The sequence below is a fragment of the Capricornis sumatraensis genome, chromosome 10 (genome assembly GCF_032405125.1).
Source record: "Capricornis sumatraensis isolate serow.1 chromosome 10, serow.2, whole genome shotgun sequence".
In the NCBI taxonomy this organism is placed as follows: Eukaryota; Metazoa; Chordata; class Mammalia; order Artiodactyla; family Bovidae; genus Capricornis; species Capricornis sumatraensis.
The window spans coordinates 52,252,149-52,275,662 of NC_091078.1; the positions used below are offsets into that span (position 1 = coordinate 52,252,149).

At 46.8% G+C, this 23,514-nt stretch overlaps 1 protein-coding gene across 1 annotated transcript in view; it reads left to right on the forward strand.

Annotated features, from left to right (window-relative positions):
• GPD1L (glycerol-3-phosphate dehydrogenase 1 like) overlaps nucleotides 1-21,125 on the forward strand; it is a 57,347-nt gene extending 36,222 nt beyond the window's left edge. The window contains exons 5-8 of the mRNA XM_068982159.1: nucleotides 1,075-1,187; nucleotides 10,541-10,774; nucleotides 11,153-11,259; nucleotides 18,312-21,125. Coding sequence (XP_068838260.1) covers nucleotides 1,075-1,187; nucleotides 10,541-10,774; nucleotides 11,153-11,259; nucleotides 18,312-18,408 — 551 coding nt within the window. The 3' untranslated portion in view covers nucleotides 18,409-21,125. The remainder of the gene's footprint in view (nucleotides 1-1,074; nucleotides 1,188-10,540; nucleotides 10,775-11,152; nucleotides 11,260-18,311) is intronic.
• Nucleotides 21,126-23,514: the final 2,389 nt, after the last annotated feature.

The following is a 23,514-nucleotide window of genomic DNA, read 5'->3' on the forward strand; positions in this document are numbered from 1 at the left end:
CAGCAGGCCAGCTGGGGTGTGTTCCCACAGTGAAGGCAGATGGACATGGGAACCGGCCCTGCTGTTGCACAAATGGGCTTCAAATTCTGCTGTGTCAGGTCTGGTCCCATTAGCCAAGCCAGTCATGTAACTGGCTCAGGTGGTAAAGAATCCGTCCACAATGCAGAAGACTCGGGTTCTATCCCTGGGTCAGGAAGATCCCCTGGAGAAGGGAATGACTACCCACTCCAGTATTCTTGCCTGGAGAATTCCATGGACAGAGGAGCCTGGCAGGCTAAGTCCATGGGTCGCAAAGAATCTACACGACTGAGCAGCTAACACTTAACCTTCACCAAAGCCAGTCATGTGACTGAGCCCGAAGGGTGGGGAAATTGTCTCATCTGCTGAGTCCAGGCACGTCTGAGGTTAGGCCTCGCATTGTTGGAAAGGGAGGTACTTCCTGTGGAGGGAGCCTGTAAGTGTTTATGGTAGCAAAAAGTTGCAACAATTTTAGATCTCAAACAATAGAAAGACACTTGGATAAAATATAATGCATGTATGGAATAAAATACAAAGCAGCCATTTATTAACAAAATAATGTGGAAAATGCAGGATATCACTGAAAATTATTCCTGCCATAAATGGGAGAAAGCTGATTGTGGAATCCATGTTATGTTCGCAATTGAGGAAAACTATGTATATTTCAAGTTTGGTAATTTAAAGATATATGCCAAATTGTTGATTTTATCTGTGGTGGGATTGTGGAATATTTTAATTTTCTATGTCTAGTCCTGTGACTTTATGAAATTTCCTATAAGGAACGTATGTCACCTTTGTAATGAGAAAAAGGTCTTTTTAAAAAGATTTTTTATTGGCTTAAAAAAACCTTATTTTAAAATTTTGGGTCACACCCCAGGGCATGGGGGGATCTTAGTTCCCCAGCCAGGAATGGAGCTGTGCCCCCTGCATTGAGTGCACGGAGTCTTAACACAGGACCACAGGGAAGTCCAAAACTCACTTTAAACTGTGTTAGATGCGAAAGTTAAGATGAGAGGCCATTATTAATTTCCTTTTTTTTTCCTAACCTTTCAATAGGCAGCAAGATCATGGAGAACGGCCTTCTCTTCAAAGAACTCCTGCAGACTCCAAATTTTCGAATTACAGTGGTGGATGACGCAGACACGGTTGAACTGTGTGGTGCCCTGAAGGTAAGGCAGCCCTGTCGTTTCTGCGTGCACGTGGCGTCGACCTGCATCGTCCTTGGGTTCCCCAAGCGCTGGCGGCCAGCGGGGAGGCCACGGTTTCTGAGGCAGCTGGCCAAGGCTGTGCCCAAGGTGCTGCTGGGGAAGGTGGGTGCAGTGCAGCCCACTGCACTCTGCCGAACCTCAACACCCAGTGCGTTCCCCAGTTTAAAGACTCCATGTCGCCACTACAGTCAGCTGCAGCCAGGAGTCAGGCTCACCACCACGCTCAGACGTGCGACATTCAGGTGAAAGTCTCAACTGCCAGGAATCGGCCTCACCCCTCCCTTTCTGAAAGGGGTACAGCTTCCCACAGGGCTGGGTGGGGGCCTCTGGCTGGGAACAGAGGCCTCTTAGGGAAAAGCCCTAAGACTCAGCAAACAGGCGCCCCAGAGTCACAGTCCTCCCCTTGGGAAACGAGCCGGACACTTCTTGGCAGAAAAAGCACCAGCAAGGCTTTCTGTAGCCCCGAGTGCAGGCGCAGGGCCCCTGCAGGCGTCGTTGCGCCCCATTCTAAGAATGAGCTCTGTGTTCTGCACTCCTACTTCTGGGGAGAACAGTGAATTGGCAGCCTTGTCCCTCGCTTCCTGCTCGGCCCCAGCCTTTCCCAGGTGGTTAGATTTCCTCTCGCAGTCATGGTGGGCTTCTGTTTGTAAATCCGGGAGCAGTGAGCTAGTTTGTTCTCTGGGAGGTGGACGGCATGAGCATTTGGAAAGCCAGGGACATACTCTGATTGTAGAGTCTTACCTGGGAGCCAAGTATTCCATAATTCCTACATTTCCCCTGCGTGTTGTCTTGAGCAGGAAGAGGAGCTTGGTCGCTCTGGATGATCTGTTGGTTTGACAGTATGCTTGGTTGTTGTTTTTAAAGAAGAAAAAGCACTCTGCTACTGGCAGGTTTTTCCAAGAATAGCTTAATCTTGGCCTATAAAGGGGAAAGATCAGATTAACGAGGCAGCTTCTGTTGGCTAGTGCCTTGAGAGAGTCAAGGGAAATTTCCACGTTTGGACTTGAGCTCCTGACGTGTAACCCTGTGCCTTTAAAAGTTGTGGTCAGGGCCATTTCCTAGTGGTCCAGTGGTTAAGACTTCTCCTACTGCAGGGGGTACAGGCTGGTTCCCTGGTCGGAGAGCTAAGATCCCGCGTGGGTTGCAGCCAAAAAACAAAAAATAAGCAACAGAAGCAATATTGTAACAAATGCAATAAAAATGTTAAAAATGGTCCACATGGAAAAAAATCTTGGAAGTTATGATTGGGGTTCTTCTCTGAACTGACAATGGGCTGTAACTTCTGAACATTCTCCTCTTGGAAGAAGAGCTGCCTTAGCTGCCATCTCAAAAACAAGGAAAAATACAGAGCTTCTCTGTGAATGAATAACCCCTTGGAGTCACTTTTGAGTCATTTCTTCTGTAGCAGAAGCTACTTTTCAAGAATTTGAGCACCGAGGGAAGGAAATTAATCTGACATTCGCCTGACTTTGTCAGGTGAAAATTGCAAAGATCGAAAGAAGGCAGGGAGACCCGTCCACAGGGCACCTTCTCATGCTGTCTGCAAATTGTACGTCTTTTCTTCTAGTCATAATTTAAAACCACTTAATGTCGCGTGCGTATGGGTAGTCACTTCTGCATACAATGAGGGTTTTAAAAATTGAAGCCAACAAGAGACTTGGGCCCCCAGGCAGCCCACGTTCATCTTTCCGAATGCTGGCAGGGAACTCTCACGTTGCACGCAGCCTGTTATACATTGAAGATGCTGGCTTTGCTGCATTCTTTATTATTGTTGGGTGAGATTTTTATGCGTTTTTAATAGTCCTTCATTAAACTAATGGGCGGTCTCACTGCTCAGCACGGCCTATGTGCTCCAAAACTGTCATGAAGTGACTGGGTTATTTTGGGTGGTGGATGGAGAAGCTGTGAAAACCCTCAGAACAAAGGTGCAGGGGAAGAGGGTGGGAGAGAAGAAAGAGTCTAGATTGAGGGCCCTGGAGAAGCTTCTCCGGGTGGAACCACGTGCTGGCCCTGCTTCTGAACTGGGCACGGCTTTTCAGTTGTGTTGGCAAGAAGCCTCCTGCTACCATGACAGAGTGGTTTGTTGAGGGCAGAGGTAAATGGGGATTGAGAACCATTTATCATCCTGCCCCTGGCTTTCCTTTCAACCAGGAGTGGTTACCATCATTCCTGCCAGCCTGCATCAGAGCTGGGAGCTGTAAAAACTGAGAGGCAGGTTCTTGGACAGTAACTGAGGCTAGCCATCCCATCGGATCAATAAGGAGGCAGAGTGCCAAAAAGTGAATGACTCAAATGTAGCGAATACTAGCCCAGTTGGAATGTGAACGCAGGTTTGAAGAATCCGTCCAGGGTTCTTTGGTTACTCTGGATGACCTGACTTTTCCCATTTGTGTCCAGGCGGTTGAATGAAATGAAGTCCTCTCTTGCTAGAGCCTGCCCAGCAAGGGCACATGGGCCTGTTTTTCCTTGATTACATAATGAATAGTTTTGTTTTCTTCCTGATTATACCTCTCTGTAGAGAAGAAAGTGAAAATGACTGATGATCTCCGCATCCTGAGATAATCGCTGTTAATGCTTGCTGTCTGTCCTTCCAGTCTTTTTAGCAAGCACAAGTATGTGCATGTTCCCCCTTTTAAAACAAAAAGTGCATCTTACTGTTCAAGTAGTTTATGTTTTACCTTTAAAAAAATTTTTTTGAACTATAGTTGGTTTATAGTGTTGTGTTTATTTCTGCTAAACAGCAAAATGAGTCAGTTGTACACATATAATCATTCTTTTTTGGATGTTTTACTTTTTTCACATTAACAACCTTTAGTCATCTCTATTCTAAAAAAATTTTTAAGTACACTTTTTTCGTGCCTAAAAACGTGAGGGCGTTTGAGTTACCAAAAAAGAAAAAAAAGGGCGAGATGGGGCGGGAAGAGAAAGAAAGATAACAGCTCCCTACAATGTTGAAAGAAAAGGAACAGTCAAAGGAATTATACAAAATCATTTTGTACCAGTGCATCTTACACCCTTCAGAATGTCCTTCATCTCTTAGCTACATTAATCTCTTAATTGGTAAGTGAGTATTCTTTTTTAAATATCACCTTTATTTAGGGAGGCCTGGCGCGCTGCAGTCCATGGGGTCGGAAAGAGTCAGACACGACTGAGTGACTGAATTGAACTTAGTTAAGCATAATCCATGTACATTAAACTATGTTGATTAAATACATGATACAGTAGGTTTTAACAGTTGGGTATGTACACCCTGAACATCATCACTCCAGTACAGAACATTTCCATCACCCCAAGCAACTCCATCAGTGTCTTTACACTTTACTCCTCCCTCCCAAACCAGCAGCCACCAATCTGCTTTTGTTCACTGCAGAATTTTTATAATACACATACACAGTACGTACTCCTCTGTGTCTGGCTTCTTTCCCTTGGGGTGTATTTTTAATGTAAGTTTTAAGATGTTCTTCATACAGAAAAGTATAAAAATCATAAGTATTTAGCTCAACCTGTTATTTTTAATAAATGGTTTATCAAGATTGTTTCATTAACAGAGACCCAAAATAATAGGGACTGAACAAGGTAGAACTTTCTTTCTTGTGAAGAAATCCTAATTCCATATGAAAACTCCACTCCACAAAATTCTCAGGGACCCAGGCTTCCTCCAGCTCATGAGAGATGACCCTTGTCCTCATGTTCTAAGATAGTGACCAGGGCTCCAGCCATCACATCTGTCTTCCAGGCAACAGGATGAAAAAAGAAAGACAAAGGGCATGTGGCAGCTGTCTTTTAAGGCATTCTGGGGAGTTGCAGTGTAACATTTGGCTTTATTTTTAATTTTTTTGGCCATACCCTGTGGCATGTGGAGTCTTAGCTCCCTGACCAGGGATTGAACCCACACCCCCTGCAAGGGAAGACAGAGTCTTATAACCACTGACTGCCAGGGGATTCCTGGCTTCATCTTAATAGGCAGTTAGTACTTAATCGTACTCCCTGCTGCAAGGGAGGTTGGGAATTTTTCCACCTGCCTGGGAAAAATACACTTGCCTGAAAATCAGGGACTCAGGCTCTGGAAGAGGAGGGTGTTCTGGGAGAGACACCCATCACGTCTGCCACAGGTGCGTGGTGTTCTCTGCAGGGCTGTCGGTGCTGAGGCTCACCACCCTAGCTGTAGGGTGTGCGGGTTTCCTCCAGGCCTTTGGCTGTGATGAATGTGCTGTGGGTCACAGTCTGGTACCGAGTCTCTAGCCGGGGCTCCAGCTAGCACCCAGTAGCCTATGTGGCTGTTTTCATTTACATGCAAATTAAAACTTTTTTTAAAAATTCAAAATTCTGTGTCAGAGTTACAGTAGCACCATTTCAGACTCAGTAGTCACATGAGTCTTTCGTGAGTCTCAAGGTCTAGTGGCCACTCCGCTGGACGAGCGGATATCAAACATGTACATCTTGTCAGGGTGCCCAACCTGTGAGGCTGAGTGTGGACTTGACCTTGGACCTCCTGGACGTCTCAGACCGGTGACCTTACTCAGGGCTTGACCTACAAACCACAGGTGGTACCTTGCCTGCAGTTGGTTAGCCTCCGCTCTGCAGGTTTCCTCTAGGTTAGATGCACTTGAAGGTGGCCTTGGGGAGAGTCAGATGGACTCAGAAAATTCTGACTTTGGGTTTCAGTGGGGCAGTTCTTCCGAGGGGGTGGGAGTGTTTGCATAGCCTGCAGGTAGCATGGGCTGCTCCTCCAGTTTTACAGTTTGGGTGGGAACGAAAGACAGTGAGCCCCTCGACCCGCTGTGATGCAGGATTGCAAAGACAACACGTCGGGAAGACTGCCTCTGAGTGTTGCCACCCCCCGGGAAATGAGCAAGGGCTTCAGCACGTCTGTCTTCTGAAAATCACGGTATTTTTAGCTCCAGAATAGTCTAAAGCAGATTTGAATGTACAGCGGATAATGATAAATTTCACCGCTGAGCGATCTCAGAGGACATGTGCTTGGGTGCTATTCACACACGATCTGACTACCTCAGTGTGTTTATTTTTCTTTGGACAGTGATAAGTGGTGGTGGAGAGGGAAGATTTCAAGATCCATTGTAAGGTGATTAAGCTGGCCCTGAGTCCCCTGAGGAGGGAGGGGTTGACTCTGCAGTGGCCCGCTGCTCCCCGAGGTGGGGAGGTCAGACGTCCAGGGGAAACTGGGAAGTGGTCCCTACCTGTGTGCCCCCAGACCACGGTGGGGGGGCACTCTCCTCTGCCTTTTCTCTGAGCAGAGTGACACAGAAGGTCAGAAGCACTGCTTGGCAGCTAAGGGCTCATCCATACAGCTCCTCCTTGGATGCCTCCAGTGACCAAGAGCTCACCCCTTCACCTCAGTATTTCCTGTTGATTGGGGTCAGCTCTTCCTGTTAGAAAGTTCAGATCTTGCTATCCCAGCCCCTCTGTGTGTTCCACTCGCTGGCTAGAGCAGCCTCGTGTGATCTGCTCCCAGGAGAGATGACGGAGCCAGGCTGTCAGGGTTCGAAACCCAGCTCCTGACTGGTCCTGACTGTGGGACCTTGGGTGAGCTACTTTACCCCAGGTGCCCAAGGGTCCTCGCCTCACATTATACATAGTAACAGAACCTGCCTTGTAGGAATGTTGTGAAGATTAAATGAGTTAATAATATAGGAAGCACTTAGAAACAGTTCATTAAGGAAAGCTGTTGTTATTTTTACTATTCTTTCCCATAAATCTTTTGTCCTCCCAGGCCTCCCCCTTTTACCTCCCAAGTCTCTCTGCAGGCCTGGGAGGCAGTCCTTTTTTTTTTTTTTCTTTAATACTTTTTTTTTTTCCAATCCTGCCACACAGCATGCAAGATCTTAGTTCTTCAACCAGGAATTGAACCCAGGTCCCAGCAGTGACAGCACCAAGTCCTAACCACTGGATGGACCATCAAGGAATTCCCAGGGCCAGTTCTCTTTGATATCTGGTTGCAGGGGTGTCTCAGGAAGGTCTCTTGGACCCCAAGATTGGTGGGAATGGCCAGGCCACGGTGGCCACACCGTGGAAGGAACAGAGTCAGGGAAACAGGGGGCTTGTGGAGCCAGGCCCTGGGGGCATGTCCCGACTATGTCAGTCACCAGAGGGATGTTCTTGGCAAGCCGTTGACCCTGTGAACCAGCTAAAGTGTAGTGTTGGTCACTCAGTTGTGTCTGACTCTTTGGAACCCTGTGGACTGCAGCCCACCAGGCTCCTCTGGGGTTGCCAGTGAGAATTCAGATGAGACCGCATGGGCGGTGGCCTGGTGGGCTCGCTGTGGGCACTTTGTAAATAGTCTTTCTCTCCTCTGAGTACAGGAACCCCTTGTTGGAAGGAAGTCCCTGCTACCTCCCCTCCAGTCCATACACGTTGGCTGGAGCTGGTTTGTCAAGTGACCCCCAGAATGGGTTGTGTCATGAGGGAAGGGGGGACACCAGGGGCCCAGCCCAAGAGGCATCAGAGAGCCATTGTAGCCGTCTGACCATTTGGAACCTAGGCCTGGGCACGTTGCCATGGCAACTTCCATAAAACCATTCGGTGGGCTCTCCCAACAGCTGGCCTCCTGGCCTCTGCGGTCAGTCCCCCCTGCACGTCCTTAGGTTTCTCTGCTGCCCCAGGGCTGTCCTGCTGTCTGCAGTCCCAGGGCAGGGCCACAACTGAGCCAGCTTCCCTGGAGGAATGCCACCCCCAGAAGGGCCTTGAGAGCTCTTTCCCAAGCCCCGAGTTTAACAACCGAGGCCAGGAAGGCTCAGAGAGGTGGAGTGAGTATCCCAGGGTCACGCAGCAGCCAAGCAGACTGGGGACCGGAGGCCCTCTGGAAGTCGCGCCTGTGGTTCTCGCGTCTCACGTTGGCCTCCTCCGTCGGGCTGCCGTGGCGGGAAGGGTGCCACGGGCAGTGCCATCTGAGGGTCACAACCGCTCCCGGGCGGCAACTTCCAGCCCCAAGCCGCCTCTGCGTGTGCAGCCATGGGCGGGGAGGCTGACCCTGGCCGGGCACGCTTGGCATCCGGCAACATTGTGGGCAGAGGTGAGAGGAGAGGCAGAGGGAAGGAACTGGAGAGAGACGGATAGCAAACTGGGAAACATTCCTCAGCGCCGCCAACTTGAGATGGAACAGCTGGACCTTTCAGAGGGGACACTGGGCAGAGACCAGAAGCTGGGGCACACCCAGGGCTGGGCCCAAACAGGTGAACGGAGGAGGAATGGGCTTAGTTTCTTTGAGCTTATTTCCCATTTGTTGCTAACTGGATTCATGTTTTAAGATCTCTTAAGGCACAAATCCCTATACAGGCATCAGGCGTTATGGAAGAAAATGCTTGTGTGGTTAGATGCAGACAGAATACTTGGATTTTTCCTGCATTGAGCGTTTTTGAAGAAGAAACCGGTAACGTAGAAAGGGCCAGAAACCTCAGGGCTCGACCGGTGTCCCGAAGAGTGTCCCCCACTACCACGCCAGGCATTACTTGCCGTATGTGACTGTCTGGTTTTACATAGGATCTGAGACCCAGCTCAGATGCCACCTCCTCTGTGCAGGCTGCCCTGCTTTGTCATGAAGCTTCTCCACATACTCCGATCCTTCTGTCTCTTGATGTGCTTTTCTATGTCTTTTCCCAATGATACTGTCAACTCCTTGAGAGCAAGCTCTATGTCTATGCAGCTTCCCATCCCACCCCCACCCCAGGGCAGCCTCCGCCCCTCCAGGGCCCAGCGGGGCTTCCCACAGCCCTGCTCAGTACACGTGAGTTGAACTGACACCTGGCCTTCATTACCTCTTATGGAATAACACTTTCTGCTGAGCATCATGGTGACTTGTGCACACATTTTATTTTCCTGTTAAGTCGGGAGTGGTTAACTTTTTCCAGAAGAGTCTCATAGAAGATGTGGGTCTTGCAGACCTTATGAGTCTCTGCACAACCATTCAAATCCACTGACAGCACAAAGGCAACCGCAGACAGTACGTTACTGAACAGGGGTGCTGAGTTTCCAGTACAATGTGACTTACAAAAGCAGTCATTTGGCCCTAATTTGCTGATCCCCAAACTAAGCAATCAGCTTCTGAAGAGGCAGGTCTGTGTCCGAGCTACCTGGTGTCCAGCAGAGAGCCACATAATAAGCCAGCACTTCACCAATGCTAGTTTGCTGCTGCTAAGTCGCTTCAATCGTGTCCGACTCTGTGCGACCCCATAGATGGCAGCCCACCAGGCTCCCTCGTCCCTGGGATTCTCCAGGCAAGAACACTGGAGTGGGTTGCCATTTTCTTCTCCAGTGCATGAAAGTGAAAAGTGAAAGTGAAGTCACTCAGTCGTGCCCGACTCAGCGACCCCATGGACTGCAGCCCACCAGGCTCCTCCGTCCATGGGATTTTCCAGGCAAGAGTACTGGAGTGGGGTCCCATCGCCTTCTCCGAATGCTAATTTAGGGAATGTCAAATGAAACAAAAGGCGGAAACTTGATCTACACGTATGCACCTGTCATTACCCAGTACTTCTACCCCAAGGATGCTCACAACAAAAATGCCCGCCTGGGGTCACCAGAGGCCACGTGCCTAGCGCCGTAGCAGAGCTATTTGCAGTGGCTCCAAACTGTAAACTACCCCAGTGCCAACTACCCAAAGGGGTGAATTGCATTGATTTTGCACAGTGGAATACAATGTGGCAATGGAAATAAATGTGTCCTGTGTTAAAATACAGCTGAATCTCACAAATGTGATGTGGAATTGAGACAGAGAAGATAGACACAAAGGATTATATCCTGTATGATTCTACTCACATAGTGCTGGGACAGGGAAGGTAAATGTGTGCCATTAGAAGTCAGGAGAGCGATAACCTTTGGTGCTGGGGTGACTGGGTCGGGGGGCCGACGGGGGCTTTCTGGGGCACTGGTTACCTTCTGTTCCTTGGTCAGGGTGCTGGTTACATGAGTGTGTCATTTGTGAAACTTCATCAAGCTCTGTACTTAAGACTTGACTACTTTTCTTTCAATGTTATAGTTGGATAAAGCCTTTGATTTATTTAAAAAAAAAAAAAGTCTGTACAAACAGTGTTTAACTGGAGATGACTCTGCGCCATTCCCTTTCTCTGGCGGATGCTTCCCTCTGAGTCCAGGTTCCAGAGTGCTCTGGGCCGTTTGCGCCATGAACGGGAGCTGGTCCCTCCTTCTTTCTCTCTCAGTACGAGAGTAGAACCCTGGGTCCTGTGGGACCTGGGGAAGCTGGCCAGCATCCCTGCCTCTGCCCGTCCCACCTCCCCGCACACTTTCCCGCAGTGTGCATGTGAATGACGGCATCTCCCTGCTTCTTGTCTCCTCCCCAGAACATCGTGGCCGTAGGCGCCGGGTTCTGTGACGGCCTCCTCTGCGGTGACAACACGAAAGCCGCCGTCATCCGCCTGGGGCTCATGGAGATGATCGCCTTCGCCCGGATCTTCTGCAAAGGCCAGGTGTCCACGGCCACGTTCTTGGAGAGCTGCGGCGTGGCCGATCTCATCACCACCTGCTACGGGGGCCGGAACCGCAAGGTGGCCGAGGCCTTCGCCAGGACCGGCAAGGTAACCCGGGGTGGGGGGCGTCCCGGGCTGGGGAAGAGCCGCTGTCCAGGGCGCAGAGGCTGTCTGTGCGGGGCTTGTCCTGCCCACCCCCCCCTGCCTTCACGCACATGCGCTTCAGGCCTACGCCCTCTACCTTGTGTGTTATTACCTTCCCTTGGCCTGCTGCTCCCCTCCCCTCACCCTGCTTTTAAAACAAGTGATGCCTTAGGGACTTGCCTGACATTCCAGTGGTTAAGCCTGGAGCGTCCACTGCAGCAGGCATGGGGTAGATCTCTGGTTGGGGAACTAAGATCCCACGTGCCATGCAGCACCACCAAATTTTTCCTTAAGTGATGCTCTAGGTGTTACAGGAGATTATGTTCATCCATTGTTTTTAAGACCATCGAAGAACTGGAGAAGGAGATGCTGAATGGACAGAAGCTGCAAGGACCTCAGACTTCAGCCGAGGTGTACCGAATCCTCAAACAGAAGGGGCTGCTCGACAAGTAAGTGCCCCATTTTCCGCGAAGCCAGAGGATCAGCTGTCATTCTCGCTGATGAGCACAGTCCGCGTTTGACCCAGGCATTTGCCAGGCATGGACAGAAAGTTAGCAGAGCAGTGCCGTCCTTCGTGTGTTGTGAGGGTCTACGGCAGGAAACGTCTGCCTGCCCTGAAAACAGGCATTTACCCAAAGTCCAAAATGAGGGAGGGGAAATGAGCGCTGTTAGGCACAATATCAGGTTGGCCAAAAAGTTCACTTGGGTTTGTCCGTCAGTAGAAAATCCCAAGCTAACATTTTGGCCAACCCAAGACAAAATAGGAGTTTGAGATTCTGGCTTGCCCTGTTGGGTGTTTGGTAAGAGTTACATGGGTTTTCCAGGTCATTCAGTGGTAAAGAATCTGGCTGCCAAGCAGGAGACCCAGTTCAGTCCCTGGGTGGGAAAGATCCCCTGGAGTAGGAAATGGCAACCCACTCCAGGATTCTTGCCAGAAAAGAATGGACAGAGAAGCCTGGTGAGCTACAGCCCATAGAGTCTCAAAAGAGTTGGCCGGACTTAAAGCATGACTTAACATGACTTAAAGCAACGTGTCATATATTTTTAATTAAAAATTTAAAATAAAGGTTACTCTGTCCTTTTAATAAAAAGATCACTCTTGTTAATGAAATGTCAAGCAATTCAGAAAAAAAGGAAGGGCGAGTCCCCCTAGGACTCTAGCACCGGAGGCACCCTGTGTTAAGGTGCGATGAGGAACCTTGTGGTCTCCTTGCCTTTCAGGTGTACCCATCCATACTCTGCTTTAAAAGGAAAAAGTACCACCTGTGTGCAACCAAGATCGAACCGTAGGATCCCAGGACAGCACACGGGAGAGGCTAGGGTCCAGTCCTTTGATAGGATTCTGAACTGACACGTTGGCCGGTGTGAATCTGTGTGCGCCCTCTAACTGCAGGACGATACAGGCTGGAACAGGCATTCTGGGATCAGTACCTGCCTGTGTAAAAGCAGATGTAACCAAGCAGGAGAAGCCTGCCTCTCCGTAGTCATGTCCCATTTCCTTCTGATTAGAAGTGGACCTTCTAACTGATTAGAAGTTGGTGATGGACAGGGAGGCCTGGCGTGCTGCTGTTCGTGGGGTCACAGAGTCAGATGCGACTGAGCGACTGAACTGAGACGTGGACCGTGTCCTGCCTGTGTTGAATGAGGTCGCAGCTGGGTTGGGGTCCCTACCCTTCTCCCAGGCTGAATGTTGAGTCCCTCAGTGTTCAGGCAGAGCTTAAGTCCTGCCATCCTCACTTGGCGCCACCTCTCACCCGCATTTCTTTCTCTGCCGTTCCAGCCGTCATCGCCCTGTCTTCCTTCCCTTCCTCCTCCCTTCCCTGCTGTAGAAAGAGTGCTGAGAGGGAGGCCAGTGGCCCTATGGCTCGCCAGCTGTGTGGTCTTGGCAGGTCATGTGTTTAGCTGTTCTGTGCCCTTTTATCTACAGACTCAAACTGGTAGACCAGATGACTCCCGTGGTTACCTCTAACTCAGAGACCTCCTGTTCTTTGAGAATGAAATTCCCCGGCCTTAGGTTGGCATCTCAGTCCAGTTACCAACTTGGCTTCTAACAGCACGTCCTGTGAGTCCTGTTTAGTGGAAGTGGACCTCCCTTACCCCAACCGCCTCTTTCTCAGACTCCTGTGTGCCTTTCCCTGGCAGTTTGACCTGCCTGGATACCCCTTTCATGAGCATCTCAACCATCATGGCCCATGAGGCAGCCTGGGCGTGTCCTCAGAGAACCTTTTCCATACCCTGTAGAATTAAATCACTTCCTGTACTTTGAAATTACTGTTTAGAGCAGCAGTCAGCCAACTTTTTGTGCAGAGAATCACATAACAAAATTTCACCTTTGCAGACCACACACAGGTCTCTGCCTGTGTGTCTTTGTTTCCTTTTATAGCCCTTTAAACATGTAAAAATCATTCTCAGCTTGCAGGTGGGGCAAAAACAGGTCACAGGCAAGACTTGTATTTCTGGCCATGGTTTGCCACATCCCTGGTTTAGACACTATTGCTGCTAATGTGTTGCTGCTAAACTTACAATTTTACTTTGACTTTCCAAGTCTGGGGGGGTACCACGCTTCTGGGAGAAAAAAACGTTGCAGTCATACAAAAAGGCACACACGGAAAAGTGGGCCCTGATCCCCACCACAGACAGAAGCCGCTTTCTCAGGGTTCGTTGAACTTTCCACACAGTGCTTTCATCGGTGTAACAGTGACCGACTCCACAGTCTGCTCTGTCCCTTTTCTTCACTTCAGGGTATGTTTGGAAGATTGTTCAACATCTGCACCCAGAGGTCTCATTTACTGTCTGCAGAACATTCCACAGTGTGGGAGAACCTCTGTTTATTAACCAGTCTCCCCTTGATAAATGCTAAAGCTGTCTGGGTTTTAATGCTGTCGTGAAACGTGCTTTCTTCAGCGTCCTTGTGCCTGTCTTTACAACCACGTGCGAGTATCGGGCATTTGTCCGCTCGGGCTCCCGAGGCAAAATGTCTCAGACAGAGAGGCTCACACAACAGAAATTTCTTCTCACAGTTCTGGAGGCCGGAAGTCAGATATCTATCCGCAGGATTGACCTCTCCGAAGTGTCTCTCCTCGACCTGTAGATGGCGTCTTACCCCCGTGTCTTCTGGGGTCTGTCCCAGTCTCCTTATGATACCAGTCATATTGGTTTAGGGCCCATCTTAATGAACCCTGTTCACTTAATTTCCTCTTAAGTGCACCATCTCTGAATACAGTCACTCTGAGGGGCTGGGGCATTGGGTGGATTGAGGGGGCTGGGGTACAGTCAGCTGGTAACAGGGCTGTAAAGGGCTGGGGCCTCATTTATATATAATACTACACATCTCTGTGCCTTAAGGATGTCTCAGATGGTAAAGAATCTGCCTGCAATGCAGAAGACCCAGGTTCGATCCCTGGGTCTGGAAGATCCCCTGAAGAAGTAAATGGCAACGCAGTCCAGTATTTTTGCCTGGAGAATTCCATGGTCAGAGGAGCCTGACGGCCCATGGGGTCACACAGAGTCAGACACGACTGAGCGACTAACACACATGCATCTCTGCCTTGCCGAGGCCTGAAACATCTAAGCCCTCACTCTCCATTAGTGGGATACTTGACTGATAGGTTTATGTCCATTTTTTAATGAAACGTTGTCTTTGGTCCTCCTTTCACTTTTTGTTATTTAAATTTTTTTTTGTTGTTTAGCTATGCCAGATCTCAGCAGCATGTGGGAGCTTTAGGGAACTTTAGTTGCAGCATGTGGGGTCTAGTTACTTGACCAGGGTTCAAACCCAGACTCCCTGCATTGGGAGTGTGGGGTCTTAACCACTGGACTACTAGGGAAGACCTTCACTTTTTTTTAAACTTGTTTATTTTTTGGAAGTATAGTTGCTGTGCAACATTGTATGTTACCGGAGAAGGTGATGGCACCCCACTCCAGTACTCTTGCCTGGAAAATCCCATGGACAGAGAAGCCTGGTAGGCTGCGGTCCATGGGGTCGCGAGGAGTCGGACACGACTGAGCAACTTCACTTTCACTTTTCACTTTCATGCATTGGAGAAGGAAATGGCAACCCACTCCAGTGTTCTTGCCTGGAGAATCCCAGGGACAGGGGAGCCTGGTGGGCTGCTGTCTATGGGGTCGCACAGAGTCAGACACGACTGAAGCGGCTTAGCAGCAGGATTGTATGTTACAAGTATACAATATAGTGATTAACAACTTTTAAAGTTTATACTCCATTTACAGTTACTATAAAATATTGGCTAAATTTCTCATGTTGCAAAATATATCCATGTAGCTTATTGAATTCATAACAGTTGGTACACCCCATTCTTCTACCTCTCTCTTGCCCCTCCCTGCTTCCCTCTCCCCACTGGTATCCACTGATTTCTTCTCTATATGTGAGTCTGCATCTTTTTGGTTATATTTATTCATTAATATTCTTTTTTATGGCCGAGTAGTATTCCATTGTTTCTGTGTACCAAATCTTCTTTATCCATTCATCTGTTGATGGCTGTTTAGGTTGCTTCCATATTTTAGCAATTGTAAATAATGCTGCTATGAATATTGGGGTGCACATACTTAAATTAGTGCTTTTGTTTTTTTCAGATATATGCCCAGGAGTGGGATTGTTGGGACATAAGGCAGTTCTGTTTTTAGTGTTTTGAGAAACAGCCATACTGTTTTCCACAGTGGCTACACCAATTTACATTCCCGCTAACGGTGTAGTAAGGTTCCCTTTTCTCCACATTCGTGCCAACATTTGTTATTTGTGTTCTTTTTCATGATGGCCATTTTGACAACTGTGAGGTTATGTTCCTTTTGACTTGCATTTCTCTGATGATTAGTGATGTTGAACATCTTTTCCTGTGCCTGTTGGCCATCTGGATTTCCTCTTTGGAAGAATATTCTGTTCTTTTGCCCATTTTGTAATCGTGTTGTTTATTTCTTGCTGTTGAGTTGTATGAGCTAGTCATAGCATTTGAAAATATGTTCTCCCATCCAGTAGGCTGTCTTCGCTCTGTTAATGGTTTCCATGTCCTCCTCCCACTTTTTAACCTTCTTTAGAGAGTTCCTCAAACTGATCTAATTGGCTTTATAGTCTTAATTTTTGGATGTCCTGTGGGCCTGAAATAAGTCCTTTCTTAAAAAACAGATTTTGCTTTTGAGCTGCGGTGGGGCTTCGCGGCTGCATGCAGGCTTTCTCTGGTTGTTGCACACGGGCTGCTCTGCGTCGGGGTACTCGGGCTTGTGCACAGGCTTTGGGTCCACGAGCGTCAGTCGTTGTAGCACTTGGGCTCAGTAGTTGTCACTCAAGGGCTCTGAGTGCTGGCTCTAGAGTTGTGGTGACAGGCTTAGGTGCTCCAGAGCATGTGGGATCCTTCCAGACCAGGGATTGAACTGGTGTCCCTTACGTTGCAAGGTAGGTTCCTAACCCCTGGACCGCCTGGAAAGCCCATGACATTTTAAATGATAGAAAAGAGCATTTAGATGGGCGTTATAGCCTAGTGGTTTAGTGTTAGCTAGAAAAGTCAGAAACTGTGCCTCAGTTTCCTCATATATAGAATAGGGATAATATTATCTACCTTATAGTGTGGTTGTGAGGTTAAACAAGTTACTTGTCAATAGAAATGTACCCCCCCACCCTGTATCACTTGTCATCATCTCATCTGCAGAACACATTTTGAAAATGCTAGTTGTGAAAATTGGGAGTACTTTTGGCTTCACGAGCAACAGCCAATTAAAACACCTTGAACAATATGGTTATTTTTCTCTCATAACAGATTCCAGAGGTAGATGTTATTGGTGTTGTCTCAGTGTCTCTGGATTAGAATCTTAGTGATCCTGTTGGCCATTCCTTAAAGCCTCAAGGTGGCTGCAGCAGCTCCAGGCATCACATACTCACAACTGTACTCAGCAGCATGGAGCAAGGGCAGTCTAGCAGATATTTTTGTCTAGTGCCTCTCAAGGAGAGAAAGATCTTCCCCAGAAACCCTCCCAGATGTATTCTGTCTTGCTGGCTAGAACTTGCTTACTTGGCCAATTCTGGTGTGAAAGAAAGGCTGAGATAGGGTATTTCCAATTTCAGTAAGGAGAGAAGGGGGTTGGGAATGATTTTGGGTGGCACTCATTACCTGCCACTCTGCTTGAGGACCATGCAAATTGTTCTCACCATAGGAACAGGAAAGTTAAGTCATGGAAGGACAAAGGAAGGGGTTAAAATCACCTGGCCTTAACTCCCATTCACAAAAATCCATTCGACAAGCACTAAGCACCTGCCTCTTGCCGGCACTGGGCCAGGCCATTTTGATGCAGAGGTGAACAAAACTAGGCTTGGGCCCTGTCCTCTCGGATAGTCTAGAACCCTTGGCTGTGATGTGGCTGCATTTACAAGCTGCTGTTTATTACACACATCATGTATCAAGTGTCGTATTTTCCACCTCACACGTTAAGTCACTTAATACAACAGTCCTGAGTGTCCAGTCCCATTCTGCAGATGAGCAAAGGGACAGAGGGGTTGTGAAACTTGCCCAAAGTTAATAGGCTGTGAAATCAAAGATTTTATTAAGTCTAGCTGACTCTGAAAAATGCCAGAACATTCTGCACCTTAAAAAACCCACAGTGACAGACTGTCATAAAGACATGTAACCTATCAGCACTGTTTCCTGTTCTTAAATCATGTTATCACTGTAGAATGCTTAACTAGATAACTTTCAGAATGGTTTGTAAGATTCTTGTGATTCTTTGAAGCTCACTTTGGGCAGTGTGTATGGGTTTGAAAGCCTGTTGACATTACTTAGTTATTTCCTTAGTGATTTCTGCATTAAAAAAGTAAATACTTACTGAGTGAGCTAGCAGTACCCTGGGATAATGTTACCTTTTCTTATAGTGGATTATTAGCCCGCTCCTTCATTCCCTCATCCATTTCAAACTGTCATTTATACCTGTGTTCGCATCTTAGAAGAAACAGCAGAATAAATTCCACCTCCCACGTGAGATCAGCGTTCTACTAATCATGAGTCCCCTTGTTGATTCTCGTGGGAGTGTTCCAGGCCTCCATTATTCATGGTGCTGTGTGGGCTGCCTCGTCTTCGTCCTTGGATGATTCGTTTAAGAGAAGCGAGCGCAGTACCTCACGACAGTGTAAAATTTATTCTCCAACCTTTTAAAACAGTGACATACACCTGAGTCCATTCCAGATTTGGTCAAGAGCCTGAGCCACAACTCTTGATGTCAGTGACCACAGATGTCCCTGTAAAGAGTCCCCCAGGACCGGTCTGTAGACAGCACACTCCAAGCAACCAGAGGATGGTTTAGGTTGTACCAGGTTCTTAGAGCCACGGTGCAGAGGCTCCCTGCAGACCACATAAGGAAGGGATGTGAAGGAGGGTGCTTTGTTTTCCAACAGTAGCATGCTAGTCTGCAGTCTGTTGGGCCGGACAGAAAGACTGGTTGGTTCTGTGAGGTAGACCAGAAGGTTTAACTTGTCTTTTCCCATCCTCCCTCCCCCACCCAGGTTCCCGTTGTTCACTGCAGTGTACCAGATCTGCTATGAAGGCCGGCCCGTTCAAGAGATGTTGTCCTGTCTCCAGAGCCATCCAGAGCATATATAGAGTGGATCATGCAACCTGTCAGGAAACAGCCTGCCTTTCGTATCAGACATTTAGATTGGTGGAAACCAGGACTTGGCAACAAAGATGTATGCTTGACTGTCATCCCATCATGGATGTGTATGAATTTTTACGAGGTTCACGTTTGAATTGCAAGATGAAGTTCATTGGCTAAGATGTTACTGGGCAACATCTGGACGCACATATGTGACCATGTGAGTGTGTGTCCCTTTCTCATTTTATTGGTGTTTCTATGAACTAAAATTAAAGGCCCTTTTTAAAAATCACTTCTGAAATTTTCCCACCATGGTAGCATACAAGATTGGAACTATCGCAGCTAAAAGTTTTTTGAGTTTCACCAAAGGATTTCTTTTTCTCATTCTCAAGGTTAAGGTTAAAATGTAACAAGCATTAACATGGCAGAGTAGATGAGTGAGGGGGTTCAACATACTGTAACTTAAACACTATCTCAGAGCCAGCATAATTAACTGCTTCAATTGTAGGTTGATCTTTTTTTAAAAGTAATTACGTATTTTAATTAGGTAGTCCACTCATTGATATGTTCCACTCATTGCAGTTTTCTGCACTTTCAGCCTCTTTTCTCTTCATTAACTACCAGAATGTACTTTGGTAAAGGCACAGCAGTGGCAGAAAGCCGAGAACTCACCTGGGATGTTCCTGCTGTGCTCTTCGATAGCTACCATCGTGTGAGGCCTTTTGTCAGGTTGTACTGGCGTTCACACATTTCTCGTAAGCCTCACAGACCCCCTGAGAGGGGGCAGCTGTTACTCCTCTTCTAAGGTCCAGGCTCTCTGCCTGGTCATCTGACAAGGCCGCCAGATCCAGAGGCTCAGTCGTCACTGGCCTGGCTTGAACACCCGCTGACTGGTCATGGCAAGTGCTGTCCCCAGGCTTTCTTGAGGGCATGGGCAGCTTTCTGCAGTTGAGACTTGCATGGGTTCTTGTCTAGAAGGATGTCACTCAGTGTGGACCTCACTCCATTTGCTCCACTTGAAGTCTCTTAGAAACATAGGTTCCCAGGTCCCTCCCCCACCCCAGCCTCTGAAGTGAGGTCTAGTATCTCTGCCTTGACATGCCTTCCATGTGTTTCGATGCTGTCTACTGTCTGAGAACCACTACTGTAGAAAATTTATTGTTTAGATTCGCATTTCTCAAACCACGTTCCACAGGAAACCAGCGTCCCAGGATCCAGTAGTGGTCCTGATGTTCCCTGGCAAGATCCAGTGAGTTTGGGAAAAGCCATGTCTGTACACCCCTCCTGAAGGGATAGACTGTGAGTTCATGGAACATGCTTATTTAACCCAGCAAGTCCCAGACAGATTATGGAGATTTTTTTTCCTTTTTTTTTTTTTTGGCAAGGAAACTTACCAAAGTTTCCAAGGAACACTATTCCAGGCTGAGGCAACCACAGGACAGTGCAAGTATACTTCACTGTCTGCAAGAAATGAGAATGAATGACTACCTGTGGTATTGTTCATTCCGCACCTTTATATAAAGCTCAGGTCTGCCACAGTCTTTGCTGAAGCTTTAAGGCGACACTATCAGGTACAGCCAAGTGGATGTCAACTTCGCTGAAACGCACACTGTGTGGACTAAGTGCTTTTAATTCTAGAATTAGAATGGAAATTACTGTATCTTTGTAAATGTGATTGGTTTCAAGATAGCACTGCGGTTACCTTACATGGTAGTGGGTGAGTGTTAAGGAAATGTATGAATGTCTTTTACATTTTCTTGGATTTTCAGTCACTTTGAGATTTTGACCTTTTTTATTTTCCAGCTTGGGATTTTTTTTCCCCTTCTATACCCAGAATGACTATAAACTAGATTTTTTTTGTGGGAATTTTAAAATAGACATAGAAGAATATGAAAGCACACAAAATGCTATGTTTCATCGATTTTAGTGCCACTGTTAATCAATTTTTGCTTGTCTCATAATTAATCTTTTTAAAAATTTGTACATAAGTAACAAAGTTACTTTTTAAGATACATAAAGGGCTGTAAGCTAATTGTGGTGTCTGTCAAGTAGCATCATCAGATGTGAGGATTCAGATTTTTGTCTCGTGTATATTCTTCATCTGCATTCAGCTTCTGACTCTGGGTTTTGTACTTGAGTGTTTTTTCTTTATAAATGCCTTCTCACCCTTCTGAAGTCTTCTGACTGTACCTTTTGAACATACTGATGATATTCTGCACATATAGAAAAAGGTAAATTTTATATAAGTTTATGCTTTGCTAACTAGATATTTATTACTCTACGAGTTATCTATTTTTATAACCACCTGTGGTCCATCATTTATTTTAATTCACCTTTCTTACTACTAATTACAGTAATTGGGGAGGGAGACATCTAGAAAAGAAGCTTAATTTATACTGTTTCAGCCAAATCTGTGAATGTAAAAACTACACTGTTGCCTTGCGATAATCCAGCCTACTATAATGTGGAACATTATCTATCTTGAAACCCATCCTAGCAGGTGGAATTGAGTTAAACTCCTCCTGGTTTTTTATTTAAGTCTTAGCTATCATGTGGCCCCATGGCATCAGCCTAGGGAGTGGTGAGATCCCACTGTACCAAGGAATCTTCAGTTTCTTCCATGAGCTCTAAGAGCCTTTTACCTACACATGTACTATGTTTGTTTACAGACTGTAGGTGGATATGATTTAAAAGCTTGATTTAATAAAAATTGAATCCCCCCAAACCTGTGCTACTGATCCTATTTTTTTTTAATCAGCTTATGTGATAGTTTTATTTGTTTAGGTAGTCTCTCTTATTTCTCTCCCCAAATTGTGTTACCTTGACAACAATAAAAAGGCAAATTTTAAAAGAAGGGCTTCATCTCTAATGCATTCCTCAAAAACACATCTGCTTCCATTTGTCGGTAGCTGTTCCTTTCCATTGCTTGCTGATATTTTTATGGAATTACAAGCATAGGATGGAGGCCTTCTCCTTCCATCCATTCAGTGGATTAAATGTGAGGGTGAAAGGTTGTTGCTAAACCACAGAAGATGCCGGGATTCTTGGCCTCCAGAGGAGAAGAATTCAATCCAGGGCCAGAAGTGAGGCTTGATCGCTCAGAGATTTTGTGTGATAGAGTTTAGAGGAAGCGTCTGACATAGACATCAGAAGGGGCAGAAAGAGTGCCCCCTTGCTAGTGTTACAGTGGAGTTATATACTTTTTAATTACTTATTACAGTGAATCAAAAGAATGTTTGGAGGTTGTTAAGACCTCACTAGACCCACTCCCATAATTTACATTTCAAGATAATAGCATTAGCCAGAAGGTGTTTTCCAGAAACTGTCCTCAAGCAGGATACATTATTATATAATCCTAAGGAATGTAGAGGAAAAAAAAAAAAGTTTGTCCTTTGCCAGGGTCCAGCCTCAGCAGAGTCCAGGGATACCCTCAGGATGGACGACGTTGGCAAATGAATGAATGACATGGGGAGACCAAGCTTCAGTGAGCGAGGCCCATCACTTTATTTTTCAGAGGGAGCTTTTATACCCTGAGTTGTACATTGAGCAAAGTGAAAAATGCAGCGTCAACTCAACATTCCATCAGTATTAACTTTTATAGATACCAGGTTCCTTCCTGCAGGAGTCTTACTTTTTGTACATTATCTTCTGGCCCGGAGGCCTGTTGATATTTTATGACCCCTTTTTGATAAAGGTTGGTCAGCCAGAACAATAATTTTCCCTTGAAGTGTTTCTTCTTAAATTGCTAGCCTGCGTCACCCTTAAAGTACAGAGTTACATTTTTATGGAGCAAAGATTCAGTGGGTTCCAGCAAAGAAAGAACTTATTAACTCAAAGTCTAATGTTGCTAATGCTAAGGCTACTGCTTGTTTTTTCTATATCCTAACTATATGCACTCCCAGGAACACAATGGATAAGGGATGTGGGAACTTGGCAGCAAGCATTGGCTCAGCAATGTTGCAAGAGTCTGGATAAACCTGCCAAGTAAGCTAGAATGCTAACAGGGGGTTTGAATTGAAATACTCCTTTCATGCCCAGGAGATTTATTAACTAGAGCTCTAAGCTGATTTTCTTTAGAGAAAGGTGATCAGGGATAGCCCCCCGCTGGTTATCAGAGGAGTTAGTGAAAGGCATAAAATAGTAAGACAGACAGACTCTGGTTTTGGGGTAGATGCTCGAGCAGATCCAGGGGGTCCCTCAAGTCCTGATTCGCCTTGCCTGTCAGGTCTCTTCCTCATGACCTTTGCCATGGGTGGGATCAGCCCAGGGAGTCCCTCAAGTCCTGAAGCCTTGCTTATCAGGTCTCCTTCATCATGGGTGGGATCTCCTGTGCTGGCTCCCGGCAGTCTTTTCCTCCTCCTTGAGAATTCCAGACCCCTCTCTCCTTGGGGACCCCCGGACTTCTTATCAACCTGCCTAGGAATTGACTTTCTCAAGGGAAATGCCCAGAATCCTGAAACAAATGGGGACACTGATGGCCAGAGCAGCCAGGCTTTGAGGTGGCTCTGTGACTGCGGGAGAGGGCGTGGGAGTGCTCACTGTATCCCTAGGGGTCCGGGCTGTAAAGCTTATGCTCCAGCCCTCCAAGGGCCACATGGTTCAGGAGAAAAATGGACTAAGAAAGCACATGTATGGGCACAAACAAGAAAGTTGAGCACCAGGTAGAGAAAAGTTCTCTGCTAAAGACTTAATCATGCCAGCACCACAAACAGGCTTTGGGTTTGAATTTTTACTTCCAGGAGTCACAAGCAAAAAGTTAACATAAAAATCGGAACTTGGGCCAATAATGCCAGTAACTGACAGAAACAAAAATCAGCAACATTTGCAGAAATCTCTCTGGATCCAGGCTGCAAGGCTTCCCATAAATATGCACTTCATATAAGTATTCTCCATTGAGTATGTACTTAAAATTATAATCACAAAATAGTTCATTGAGTGCAGGTCAGTAGATTTTTTTTTTAAAACAGAAGAATTACATGCCCAAGTTTCCAGATATTTATTTAAGCAAAATGAGAGATGCTTTGAAAGGTACTTTTAGGAAGAAGTATACATGGCCTGGGCAATGGTTCCTGGATTAAGTCTCCAAATTTCCAGGGGCTCCACCACTCTCCTGG